General features: G+C 49.5%; 1 protein-coding gene across 1 annotated transcript; it reads left to right on the top strand.

The window, feature by feature from the left end:
* The first annotated feature begins 3,417 nt into the window (after window positions 1-3,417).
* On the top strand, window positions 3,418-8,240 carry tomt (transmembrane O-methyltransferase). Its single transcript, XM_041198499.1, has 3 exons — window positions 3,418-3,679; window positions 4,127-4,323; window positions 7,920-8,240. The coding sequence occupies exons 1-3, from the start codon at window positions 3,418-3,420 to the stop codon at window positions 8,238-8,240; spliced, it is 780 nt and encodes a 259-aa protein (XP_041054433.1).
* Window positions 8,241-12,903: the final 4,663 nt, after the last annotated feature.

Genomic DNA, 12,903 nt, shown 5'->3' with positions numbered 1-12,903 from the left:
TGAGGCAGAGATGGAAAGAATGAGAGAGACGGGGAGAGTAATGTACAGAAAGTGAGAGACACAGAGATGGATTGAGAGAGAAATAGAGTGAGGGAGAGGGATTGTTGCAATTCCAGATAACATGAAGATTAATTTTCATTTGGACAATTACCTTCCATCAGGACAGACACTGAGCTCTGTTACATTTTAATGAGGCTGATTGTTATCGACCAAGGACTGGATCCTATTGGAGGCTGGCTGCTCCTGAGAAACTGGACACCCAAGCATCTGGCTGGCAAAACCTGATCCCACAAGACTTCCAGAACCTTCTCAAAGGCCTTGGAAGGTGATCAATAATAGAGGACAGTGAGCGGGATCTATTGCCAGGGCAAAATCTAACACATCGCTTCGGCAGAACACATCGCCTGTGAGAGACGGAGCTCCGGACTGATACAAAGGTAGGAATGGAAAGAAAGACTTGCATCCATCTAGCAATTTTCACAACCTCAGGACCTCCCAAAGTGTTTTACAGCCAATGAAGTACTTTTGCAGTCTAGTCACTGTTGTAATGTAGGGAATGTAGCAGGCATTTTGTGCACAGCAAGATTGCACAAAGAGCAATTTTGTTTTAGTGATGTTGGTTGAGGGATACCGATGGGCCCAGGACACCATTGAGAACTCCCCTGCTCTTCTTCGAATAGTTCCCTAGGATCCTTCACATCCAACCAAGAGGACAAACAGTGTCTCAGATTTACCTCTCATCCATAATCCACCACCCACAACAGTGCAGCACCATCTCAGGAATGACCCTCTGACAGTGCAGCACTCCCTCAGTACTGATCCACTGACAGTGCAGCACTCCCACAGCGTTGACCCTCTGACAGTGCTGCATTCCCTCAGTACTGACCCTCTGACAGTGCAGCACTCCATCAGTACTGACCCTCTGACAGTGCAGCACTCCCTCAGCACTGACCCTCCGACAGTGCAGCAACACCCTCAGTACTGACTGACCCTCTGACAGTGCAGCACTCCCTCAGTACTGACCCCCCAACAGTGCAGCGCTCCCTCAGTACTGACCCTCTGACAGTGCAGCACTCCCTCAGCACTGACCCTCTGACAAGTGCAGCACTCCCTCAGTACTGAACCTCTGACAGTGCAGCACTCCCTCATTACGGACCCTCTGACAATGCAGCTCTCGCTCAGTACTGACCCACCGACAGTGCAGCACTCCCTCAGTACTGACCCTCTGACAGTGCAGCACTCCCTCAGTACTGACCCACTGAGAGTGCAGCGCTCCCTCAGTACTGACCCTTTGACAGTGCAGCACTCCCTCAGCACTGACCCTCTGACAAGTGCAGCACTCCCTCAGTACTGACCCTCTGACAGTGCAGCACTCCCTCAGTACTGACCCACCGACAGTGCAGCACTCCCTCAGTACTGACCCTCTGACAGTGCAGCACTTCCTCAGTACTGACCCCCTGACAGTGCAACTCTCCCTCAGTACTGACCCTCCGACAGTGCATCACTCCCTCAGCACTGACCCTCCGACAGTGCAGCAACTCCCTCAGTACTGACTGACCCTCTGACAGTGCAGCACTCCCTCAGTACTGACCCTCCGACAGTGCAGCACTCCCTCAGTACTGACCCTCTGACAGTGCAGCACTGCCTCAGTACTGACTCTCTGACAGTGCAGCACTCCCTCAGTACTGACCCTCACACAGTGCAGCACTCCCTCTTTACTGACCCTCTGACAGTGCAGCACTCCCTCAGTACTGACCCTCTGACAGTGCAGCACTCCCTTAGTACTGACCCTCCGACAGTGCAGCACTCCCTCAGTACTGACCCTCTGACAGTGCAGCACTCCCTCAGTACTGACCCTCTGACAGTGCAGCACTCCCTCAGTACTGACCCTCTGACAGTGCAGCACTCCCTTAGTACTGACCCTCCGACAGTGCAGCACTCCCTCAGTGCTGACCCTCTGACAGTGCAGCACTCCCTCAGTACTGACCCTCTGACAGTGGAGCACTCCCTCAGTACTGACTCTCTGACAGTGCGGCACTCCCTCACTACTGACCCTCTGACAGTGCAGCACTCCCTCACTACTGACCCCCCGACAGTGCAGCGCTCCCTCAGTACTGACCCTCTGACAGTGCAGCACTCCCTCAGTACTGACCCCCCAACAGTGCAGCGCTCCCTCAGTACTGAACCTCTGACAGTGCAGCACTCCCTCAGTACTGATCCACTGACAGTGCTGCACTCCCACAGTGCTGACCCTCCGACAGTGCAGCACTCCGTCAGTACTGACCCTCTGACAGTGCAGCACTCCCTCAGTACTGACCGCCCGACAGTGCAGCACTCCCTCAGTACTGACCCTCTGACAGTGCAGCACTCCCTCAGTACTGACCCTCTGACAGTGCAACACTCCCTCAGTACTGACCCTCCAACAGTGCATCACTCCCTCAGCACTGACCCTCCGACAGTGCATCACTCCCTCAGCACTGACCCTCCGACAGTGCAGCAACTCCCTCAGTACTGACTGACCCTCTGACAGTGCAGTACTCCCTCAGTACTGAACCACTGACAGTGCTGCACTCCCACAGTGCTGACCCTCCAACAGTGCTGCACTCCCTCAGTACTGACCCTCTGACAGTGCAGCACTCCCTCAGTGCTGACCCTCTGACAGTGCAGCACTGCCTCAGTACTGACCCTCTGACAATGCAGCTCTTGCTCAGTACTGACCCTCTGACAGTGCAGCACTCCCTCAGTACTGACCCTCTGACAGTGCAGCACTCCCTCAGTACTGACCCTCTGACAGTGCAGCACTCCCTCAGTACTGACCCTCTGACAGTGCAGCACTCCCTCAGTACTGACCCTCTGACAGTGCAGCATTCCCTCAGTGCTGACTCTCTGACAGTGCGGCACTCCCTCAGTACTGACTCTCTGACAGTGCAATGCTGTTCGAGTCTCGGGGATTAGATTCGTACGCACGGCCATTTGGTAAGAAGGCTCTCAACTGAGGCACAATGAGAGGAATTGTATTGTTCGAACAACGTGCCCCTGGTCTAACAAATGACACTGTAGCTGGATGAGGAACACAGAGATTGCAGGTAACCTCTGGTCAGGTATTAGGAAAAAAAACATTAAATTTGTCAATCTCCTAGAATAGATAAAATTGGCATTTAACAGCAGAGTTGCAGCCAGGGACAGAGAGCGAGTGATAAATGTAGAGAAACAGGTAGGGAGCTTGGGAATAACACTGGAACTAGAACTAGACTAAGATGTGGCTGAAGATTGTGGTGATGCTGCACTGAACTCCAGAAACAGCCACGGGCCCGTGACCTAAAGATGAGCGCTTCTGGAGTACGTGTCTTGCTCTTTAATGCACAAATTCTCAGCTGTCAATTTTGTTCCCTCTTTGACTGCACACCTTCTCTCCAGATGGTCTCTCCTGCCATTGCTCTGGCCTTCATCCCCTTCCTGATGACCCTCATCATCCGCTACCGCTACTACTTCCTGCTGTTCTGGCGGGCGGTGATTCTCCGGAAGATTCAGGACTATTTGACTGGCTTGTCCAGGGAGGAGAGAGCCTTCCAGTACGTGATGATGCACAGCACCCCGGGGGATCCTGAAAACATCCTTAGCACCTTCGACACGTGGTGCTTTCACTCCGAATACCTAAGCAATGTTGGCCCAGAGAAAGGTAACTATGCTATGCTTACGGCCCACCCCTGGAACAGGATCACGCTCCTAAATGCCAGAGTTGGCATGATGGGCGGAATGTTCTCCTCCCGAGCTCTATAATTTTCTGATTCCAAGAGGAAGGCATTGAGCTCTTTGAACCTGTCCTGACATTCTATTAACTCATTACTGATCTGTATCTTAACTCTATCCCACTTTGATTTTGTAACCCTTAACACCCTCATCCAGGATGACCTATAGTTGTGACATTTTTAATTTTCCCTCAGTAACGACAGTTTATTTTTTTAAGAGCCAGATCTCAGGACATCCCAAAGCATTTCACAGACAATGAAGCGCTGTTTGAAGTGCAGCCACTTTTGTAATGTAGGATATGCCGCATCCAATTTGTGTACAGCAAGATCCCACAAACAGCGATTCTTGCTTTCTTTTCTTTCCCAACAAATCATAGGCAAGATCCTGGAGAGACTCATCTACGAGAACGTTCCCCTGACGGTCCTGGAGCTGGGGACTTACTGCGGTTACTCAGCTCTCCGCATGGCCAGGAGCCTGTCCCTCAACGCCAGGCTGTATACTGTGGAGATGGACAAGGGGAACGCAGCAGTGGCTGAGAAGATAATCCGCTTGGCGGGATTTGACGAGGACACGGTGAGTCTCACAGCTAAACCAGAACCAACCCCAGGGCCACAGAGAGAGAGAGAGAGACAACTCACCCAGTCAAAAATTCGATTCACCTGGGAATTCTTTTCACCTATTACATTTTCTCATCTCTGCTCCTACTTGATCTGCTGCGAAAACACTCAGCTGTGTCTTCATTACCTCTCCTCCTCCTGGTGCCATGGCTCTAAGAGGGCGGTGAGGACCACAGACTTCCATGGAATTGATCCATGATGATGCTTGGCAAAGTACAGCAGTGGTTTGCTGTTGCCTTCTGCAGTCTGACTGAACTGGAAACACTCCTGCTCTTACCACTTGCCATTGAGCGTATGGGAAGGATTTAAAGGCTGATAATCAACCTGTTTGGCCTTGTTATGAACGCACCTTCTGTGGCCATCTGGTCTGAGGTGGGAATTGAACCCAGAGCTTCTGGCCCAGAGGTGGGGCTGATGCCCACCGTGCAACAATATCTCCCTCGTTACCTCTGGACTTGACTATTCCAAAACCGTCCTAAGCAGTTTCTCACATTCTACCCTCCGTAAGCTTGTGATCACCCATAATTTGGATGCCTGTGTCCTAACTCACTCCAAATCCCAATTATTAGTCTCCCCTGCACTCACTGACCTACATTTAGAAAATCAAAATACAATCAGACAGCATGATTTTCTGAAAGAGAAATGATGCTTGATAAATGTATTAGAGTGCATTAGAGGATGTAACAAGCAGGATAGATAAAGGGGAACCAGTAGATGTGGTGCAGTTGGATTTCCAAAAGGCATTCAGTAAGGTGCCACATAAAAGGTGGTGTTGGGGGTGATAAATTAGCATGGATAGAGGATTGGCTAACTAACAGGAAACAGAGAGTTAGGATAAATGAGTCATTTTCAGAGTGGCAAACTGTAACTCGTGGGATTGGTGCTGGGGCCTCAACTATTTACAACGCATATCTATGACTTAGATGAAGGGGCTGAGTGTATTGAAGCTAAATTTGATTAAGTGAGTGGGCAAAAATTTGGCAGCCGAAGTATAATGTGTGAAAATTTGAGGTTGTCCACTTTGGCAGGAAGAATAGAAAAACAGAATATCATTGAAATGGAGAGAGACTGCAGAACTCTGAGGTACAGAGGGATCTGGGTGTCCTTATACATGAATCACAAAGAGTACGCATGCAGGTACAGCAAGTGATTAGGAAAGCAAATGGAATGTTGGCCTCTGTTGCAAGAGGATAGAGTGTAAAAGTAGCGAAGTCTTGCTACAACTGTATAGGGCATTGGTGAGACCACACCTAGATACTGTGAACAGTTTTGGTCTCCTCATTTAAGGAGGGATAGGCTTGCATTGGAAGCAGCTCAGAGAAGGTTCACTAGGCTGATTCCTACAATTAAGGGCTTGTCTCATGAGGAAAGGTTGAGCAGGTTGGGGGTAGAATCATTGGAGTTGAGAAGAATGAGAGGTGATCTTATTGAAACATATCAGATTCTGAGGGGGTTTGACAGGGTAGATGCTGAGAGGATGTTTCCCCTCGTGGGGGAATCTAGAACTAGGGGACATGGTGTAAAAATTAGGGATCTCCCATTTAAGATGGTGACGAGGAGGAACTTCTTCTCTTAGACGGACTTTGGAATTCTCTCCCCCAGAGAGCAGTGGAGGCTGGGTCATTGAATATACTCAAGGCTGAGTTAGGCAGATTTTTGATTGACAAGGGAGTCAAGGGTTATATGGAGGAGGCAAGAAAGTGGAGTTAAGGCCACAATCAGATCAACCATGATCTTACTGAATGGCGGATTAGGTTGGATGGGCCGAATGACTTATTCCTGATCCTATTTCTTATTAACTTAAGTTCTTGTTCTGTACCTGTCCTGGGAGTGTTTGATGGGGACAGTGTAGAGGGAGCTTTACTCTGTATCTAACCCTGTGCTGTACCTGTCCTGGGAGTGTTTGATGGGGTCAGTGTAGAGCGAGCTTTACTCTGTATCTAACCCCGTGCTGTACCTGTCCTGGGAGTGTTTGATGGGGACAGTGTAGAGGGAGCTTTACTCTATATCTAACCCCGTGCTGTACCTGTCCTGGGAGTGTTTGATGGGGTCAGTGTAGAGCGAGCTTTACTCTGTATCTAACCCCGTGCTGTACCTGTCCTGGGAGTGTTTGATGGGGTCAGTGTAGAGCGAGCTTTACTCTGTATCTAACCCCGTGCTGTACCTGTCCTGGGAGTGTTTGATGGGGACAGTGTAGAGGGAGCTTTACTCTGTATCTAACCCCGTGCTGTACCTGTCCTGGGAGTGTTTGATGGGGTCAGTGTAGAGCGAGCTTTACTCTGTATCTAACCCCGTGCTGTACCTGTCCTGGGAGTGTTTGATGGGGACAGTGTAGAGGGAGCTTTACTCTGTATCTAACCCCGTGCTGTACCTGTCCTGGGAGTGTTTGATGGGGACAGTGTAGAGGGAGCTTTACTCTGTATCTAACCCCGTGCTGTACCTGTCCTGGGAGTGTTTGATGGGGACAGTGTAGAGGGAGCTTTACTCTGTATCTAACCCCGTGCTGTACCTGTCCTGGGAGTGTTTGATGGGGTCAGTGTAGAGGGAGCTTTACTCTGTATCTAACCCCGTGCTGTACCTGTCCTGGGAGTGTTTGATGGGGACAGCATGGAGGGAGCTTTACTCTGTATCTAACCCCGTGCTGTACCTGTCCTGGGAGTGTTTGATGGGGACGGTGTAGAGGGTGATTTACTCTGTATCTAACCCCGTGCTGTACCTGCCCTGGGAGTGTTTGATGGGGACAGTGTAGAGGGAGCTTTACTCTGTATCTAACCCCGTGCTGTACCTGTCCTGGGAGTGTTTGATGGGGACAGTGTAGAGGGAGCTTTACTCTGTATCTAACCCTGTGCTGTACCTGTCCTGGGAGTGTTTGATGGGGACAGTGTAGAGGGAGCTTTACTCTCTATCTAACCCCGTGCTGTACCTGTCCTGGGAGTGTTTGATGGGGACAGTGTAGAGGGAGATTTACCCTGTATCTAACCCTGTGCTGTACCTGTCCTGGGAGTGTTTGATGGGGACGGCGTAGAGGGGGCGTTACTCTGTATCTAACCCCGTGCTGTACCTGTCCTGGGAGTGTTTGATGGGGACAGTGTAGAGGGAGCTTTACTCTGTATCTAACCCCGTGCTGTATCTGTCCTGGGAGTGTTTGATGGGGTCAGTGTAGAGCGAGCTTTACTCTGTATCTCACCCCGTGCTGTACCTGTCCTGGGAGTGTTTGATGGGGACAGTGTAGAGGAAGCTTTACTCTGTACCTAACCCTGTGCTGTACCTGCCCTGGGAGTGTTTGATGGGGACAGTGTAGAGGGACCTTTACTCTATCTCTAACCCCGTGCTGTACCTGTCCTGGGAGTGTTTGATGGGACAGTGTAGAGGGAGCTTTACTCTGAATGTAACACAAGCATGATGACCACACAATGTCAAAAGTTGGACAATATTCCATTTCTGATCCTTCACTTGATGAGCACAAAATTCCATTCTCAGCTGTCATAACTTCAAGTAAAAGTTGAATGTTCTTTGACACAAAGTGAATTGGAATTCTTTTCCTTTGAACAGGTGGAACAGATCATTAGTCCATCTGATGTGGTGATCCCTCACCTCAGAGAGAGGTTTGAAGTGGACAAGTTTGACTTTGTTTTCATGAACCATTGGAAACGCTGCTACCTGCGAGATCTGCAGTTACTGGAAGACTACAACCTTCTGCAAGAGGGATGCATTATAGTGGCGGACAATGTGATCTTCACCGGCGCTCCCCACTTCATGCAGTATGCCAAGAGCTGTGGGAAATACAACTGGAAAATTCACCGTACCCACCTGGAGTATTTCCGACACATCAGGGACGGAATGGCTGAACTTACCTATATCGGGCTGAAGTAAAGGACACTCGACCCCAGGCCTTGGAGCATTTCTTTATTCTTTCCTGGGATGTGGGCATCGCTGACAAGGCCAGAATTTATTGCCCATCCCGAACTGAGTGGCTTGCTGGGCCATTCCAGAGGGCAGTTAAAAGTCAATCACATTGCTGTGGGTCTGGAGTCACATGTAGGCCAGACCGGGTAAGGCTGGCAGATTTCCTTCCCTAAAGGACATGAGTGAGCCAGATGGGTTTTTATGAAAATTGTTGATAGTTTCATGGTCACCATCACTGAGAGTAGCTTTGAATTCCAGATTAATGAATTGAATTTAAAATCCACCAGCTCTCATGGTGCGGCTTGAACCCATGTCCCCAAAACAACAGACCTGTATATTACTAATCCAGTGACATTATCACTACACCACTGTCTCCCCTAGATAGAAGGCAGGCCTCATGTTCAGGAAAAGCAGAATGTTTGAGGATAGGGAAGGATTATTAAACTCAATCCAAATGTCTCACCTTCTGACCCTATCCCCAAACCCCCCATTTCCCTGTGTCCCTCAATCCCACCTTCCCCCATATCCCACCCATATCTTGAAATTCCTTCTCTCCCTAGGGACATGTCTAAATACCCTTGACACCCTTTACAGTCTCCTTTTCAATCTCATGGATATGTTACCCCACAACTTGATTCTCTTTGCGTGAAAGAGTGAGGACCAACAATAACTTGCATTGATATAGTACCTTTAAAATAGTCAGCAATATTCAAACACAGACTGGTTTGTGGACCAAATGTGCAGTTGTTATAAAAACAGTGAGTGCTGAAAATACTCAGTAATTGTTTCATATTTTTGCTTTCAGACAGAGCTGCCATTGACACTCACTCTGGACCAATGCTTTGTTTCTTTACTACGTCCATTGCCAGTCCCTTTGCCTTTTGTTTCATGACATCTTTGTCATTTAATCTCTCCTGCCCTCCATCCGATTCCAGACCTTCCATTTTGTTCTTCCTCCCCCACTCCCCGTTCAACAGCTCAAATCTTCACATTTCTACCTCCCTTCTGTTCTGAGGAAGAGTCAAATTGGACTGGAAACGTTAACTCTGTTTCTCTCTCCACAGATGCTGCCAGACCTGTTGAATTTTTCCAGCAATTCTTGTTTTTATTTCAGATTTCCAGCATCCGCAGTATTTTGCTTTTATTTTTGTATAGTTATTATGTTGTGAATTACAAATAAATCACAAGGTTGTGGATTCCCACGAGAGCAGGCAGAGAATTCAAATTCGATTTAAAGAAATAAAGATAGAGTTGAAACGAGTAAAACTGGTAACACTGAGAGTGACCAGGAGGCTGTTGGATAGTTGTTAAGACATGACTGAACCAGCTGAGTTCTCCAGGGAAGGAAATCTCTCGTCCTTTTTAAGGGACTCAAGGGGATAATGTGGGAAAGCTGAATTGAGGCAGAAGATCAGCCATGATAGTATGGAATACCTTGGCAGGCTCAAGGGGTTAAATTGCCTCCTCCAGCTCCTACTTCCTACATTATATTCCTACTCCCTTACCTGGTGTGGTCTAGAGGTGACTCCAGTCCCAAAGCAACCTGGCTGACTCTTCATTCCCTTCTGAAGTGGGATAGGGAGCCTCTCCATTGTGTCAAAGCCTCTGCCAGAGGTTTAGGGATTGGGTCCATCACTACTTTCTCAGGACAGCTAAGCACAATAAATCCAGGCCTTGCCAGCGATGCCCATAATCTTGGTCCTCCTGTGGGTCAGTCAGTTTAAATGCATGGCTTGACCATGTAAACATAGTAACACGTTAAATAAATAGCCATCTAATTCCAATGAGAACAGCAAAGAACTCTGAGGGGCTTCACCATGTGCTGAGGTGTGAAAATTGGTCAGGCTGTAAGTTTGTGGAAACTGCTTGCAATAACTTTTTTTATCCATTCACGAGATGTGGGCTTCGCTGACTGGGCCAGAATTTATTGCCCATCCCTAATCGCTCTTGAGAAGGTGGTGGTGAGCTGCCTTCTTGAACTGCTGCAGTCCATGTAGTGTAGGTACACCCACAGTGCTGTTAGGGAGGGAGTTCCAGGACTTTGACCCAGCGACAGTGAAGGAACGGTGATATATTTCCAAGTCAGGACAGTGAGTGGCTTGGAGGGGCACTTACATGGGGTGGTGTTCCCATCTATCAGCTGCCCTTTTCCTTCACCTGTCTTGCCTCATCAGTCTACTCAAGATCATCAGTAACGTAATGGAAGGAGTTATCAACAGTGCTACCAAGCGACACTTGCTTAACAATAACCTGCTGACTGATGCCCAGTTTGTGTTCTGCCAGGGCCATTCAGCTCCTGACCTCATTACAGCCTTGGTTCAAACATGGACAAAAGAGCTGAATTCCCGAGGTGAGGTGAGAGTGACTGCCCTTGACATCAAGGCAGCATTTGACCGAGTGTGGCATCAAGGAGCCCTAGCAAAACTGCAGTCAATGAGAATCAGGAAGAAAGCTCTCTGCTGGTTTTCCATCACACTCCTGACTAGTGCCTTATAGATGGTGGACAGATTTTGGGGAGTCAGGAGGTGAGTTATTTGTCACACGATTCTGAGCCTCTGACCGGCTCTTGTAGCCACTGTATTTATGTGGCTGGTCTAGGTCAGTTTCTGGTCAATGGTAGCCCCCAGGAAGTTGTTAGATGGGGGATTCAGTGATGGGAATGCCATTGAATGTCAAGGGCAACGGTAGTGGTCATGGGTTTGAAAGGTGCTGTCGAAGGAACCTTGGTGAAATCCTGCAGTGCGTCTTGTAAATGGTACACACTGTTGCTACTGTGCATCGGTGGTGGAGGGAGTGAATATTTGTGGATGTGGTGCCAATCAGGTGGGCTGCTTTGTACTGAATGGTGTCACGCTTCTTTAGTGTTGTGAGAGCTGCACTCATCCAGGCAAGTGAAGAGTCCTGACTTGTGCCTTGTAGATGGAACGAATAAAAAAAAGCTGTCATTAATGATGTTGAATAAATATTGGCCAGGACACTGAAGAGAACTCTCTTGGCCTCCGTATCCCTCAGAAAGCAGATAAGGGTCTTGTATCGTTTAATGTCTCATTGGAAAGATAGCACCTCCAACAGTGCAGCGCTCCCTCATTACTGACCCTCTGACAGTGCAGCACTCCCTCAGTACTGATCCTCCAACAGTTCAGCACTCCCTCAGTACTGGCCCTCCAACAGTGTAGCATTCCCTCAGTACGGACCCTCCGACTGTACTGCATTACCTCAGTACTGACCTTATGACAGTGCAGTGCTTCCTCAGTACTGACCCTCCGACAATGCAGTGCTCCTTCAGTACTGACTTTCCAACAATGCAGCACTCCCTCAGTACTGACCCCCTAACAGTGCAGTGCTCCCTCAGTATTGACCCTCCGACAGTGCGGCACTCCCTCAGTGCTGATTCTCTGACGGTACAGCACTCCCTCAGTACTGACCCCCTGACAGTGTAGAGCGCCCTCAGTACTGACCCACTGACAGTGCAGTACTCCCTTGGTACTGATCCTCCGACAGTGCAGCATTCCCTCAGTACTTATCCTATGACAGTGCGGCACTCCCTCAATACTGAGCTTCTGACAGTGCAGTGCTCCCTCAGCACAGCACTGTGAGTGTCAGCCTGGATTTTGTGTTCAAGTCTATGGATTGGGGATTGCATCCAACATCTGACTCTGACAGTGTTACTGCTGACAGCAGTATAATAGGAGACTGTTTATCTCGACTGCAGGCCTGACTCCCCAAGTAATTCTCGCTGTTCATCTGAGGTGATTGAGAACCAGAGGATGGAGATTGGGTGACAAACAAGTGACCAGCTGGTGGTTTCTCAACTGTTTGTATGACACAGATTTTGGTTCTGATTTGTTTGTTGTCTATGTGTGTGTGTGTTTTAAACACTGAGTTGAATAAAGGATCTGTTGTTAGACTGACCAGGAACATACTTAAAATAAAGAAAAGTACCGTAGTTTGAGATTCCACGAGTTTTGTTTAAACCTTTATAGGTTCGTCAACCTGGTTTTCATGTGGGGAGTCAGGAGGAGAGGGAAGAGGATAGGGAAGGAGAGAGGGTGTGTGAGGAGGGATATAGAGAAGGGGAGAAAAGGATTAGGGCAGGGAATGTTGGGGGAAGGGATAGAGAAAGAGGAGAGGGGGAAGAAGTTTGGGACAAGGGGAAGAGGGAGAGGAAGGTGGAGAAAGGGAGGCGGAGGGCAGAGAGGATGGGGAGGGGGTGGGGGGGCAGAGAGGAGGGGATGGAGGTGGGGTGCAGAGCGGATGAGAGTGGTGGGGAAGGGGGCGGAGTGGGTCTGGGAAGGGGGAGGTGAGGGGCAGTGGGAATGGGAGTGGGTGGGGGAGGGGAGACAGAGGATGAGGAGGGGATTGTGTTGGGGTGAGTGGGGGGAGGGGCAGAGAGGATGACAGTGGTGGGGGAGGGGGCGGAGTGGGTGTGGGAGGGGGCGGAGTGGGTGGGGGGCAGAGGCAATGGGAGTGGGTGGGGGAGGGGAGACAGAGGATGAGGAGGGGATTGTGTTGGGGTCAGTGGGGGGAGAGGGGATTGTATTGGGGTCGGGGTGGGTGGGGGAGGGGATTGTGTTGGGGTCAGTGGGGGGGGAGGGGATTGTGTTGGGGTCAGTTGGGGGGGAGGGGATTG

This window comes from Carcharodon carcharias, chromosome 11 (assembly GCF_017639515.1).
Source record: "Carcharodon carcharias isolate sCarCar2 chromosome 11, sCarCar2.pri, whole genome shotgun sequence".
Taxonomy (NCBI): Eukaryota; Metazoa; Chordata; class Chondrichthyes; order Lamniformes; family Lamnidae; genus Carcharodon; species Carcharodon carcharias.
Note: the sequence above shows the minus strand (reverse complement) of the source record. Positions and strands in the feature narration are given on the sequence as shown.

Bases quoted from the DNA above. Each gene is read 5' to 3' on its own strand.
- tomt (XM_041198499.1), top strand. From the start codon at position 3,418: ATGGTCTCTCCTGCCATTGCTCTGGCCTTCATCCCCTTCCTGATGACC. The intron at 3,680-4,126 runs GTAACTATGCTA...AACAAATCATAG, and splicing joins CAATGTTGGCCCAGAGAAAG to GCAAGATCCTGGAGAGACTC. The intron at 4,324-7,919 runs GTGAGTCTCACA...TCCTTTGAACAG, and splicing joins CGGGATTTGACGAGGACACG to GTGGAACAGATCATTAGTCC.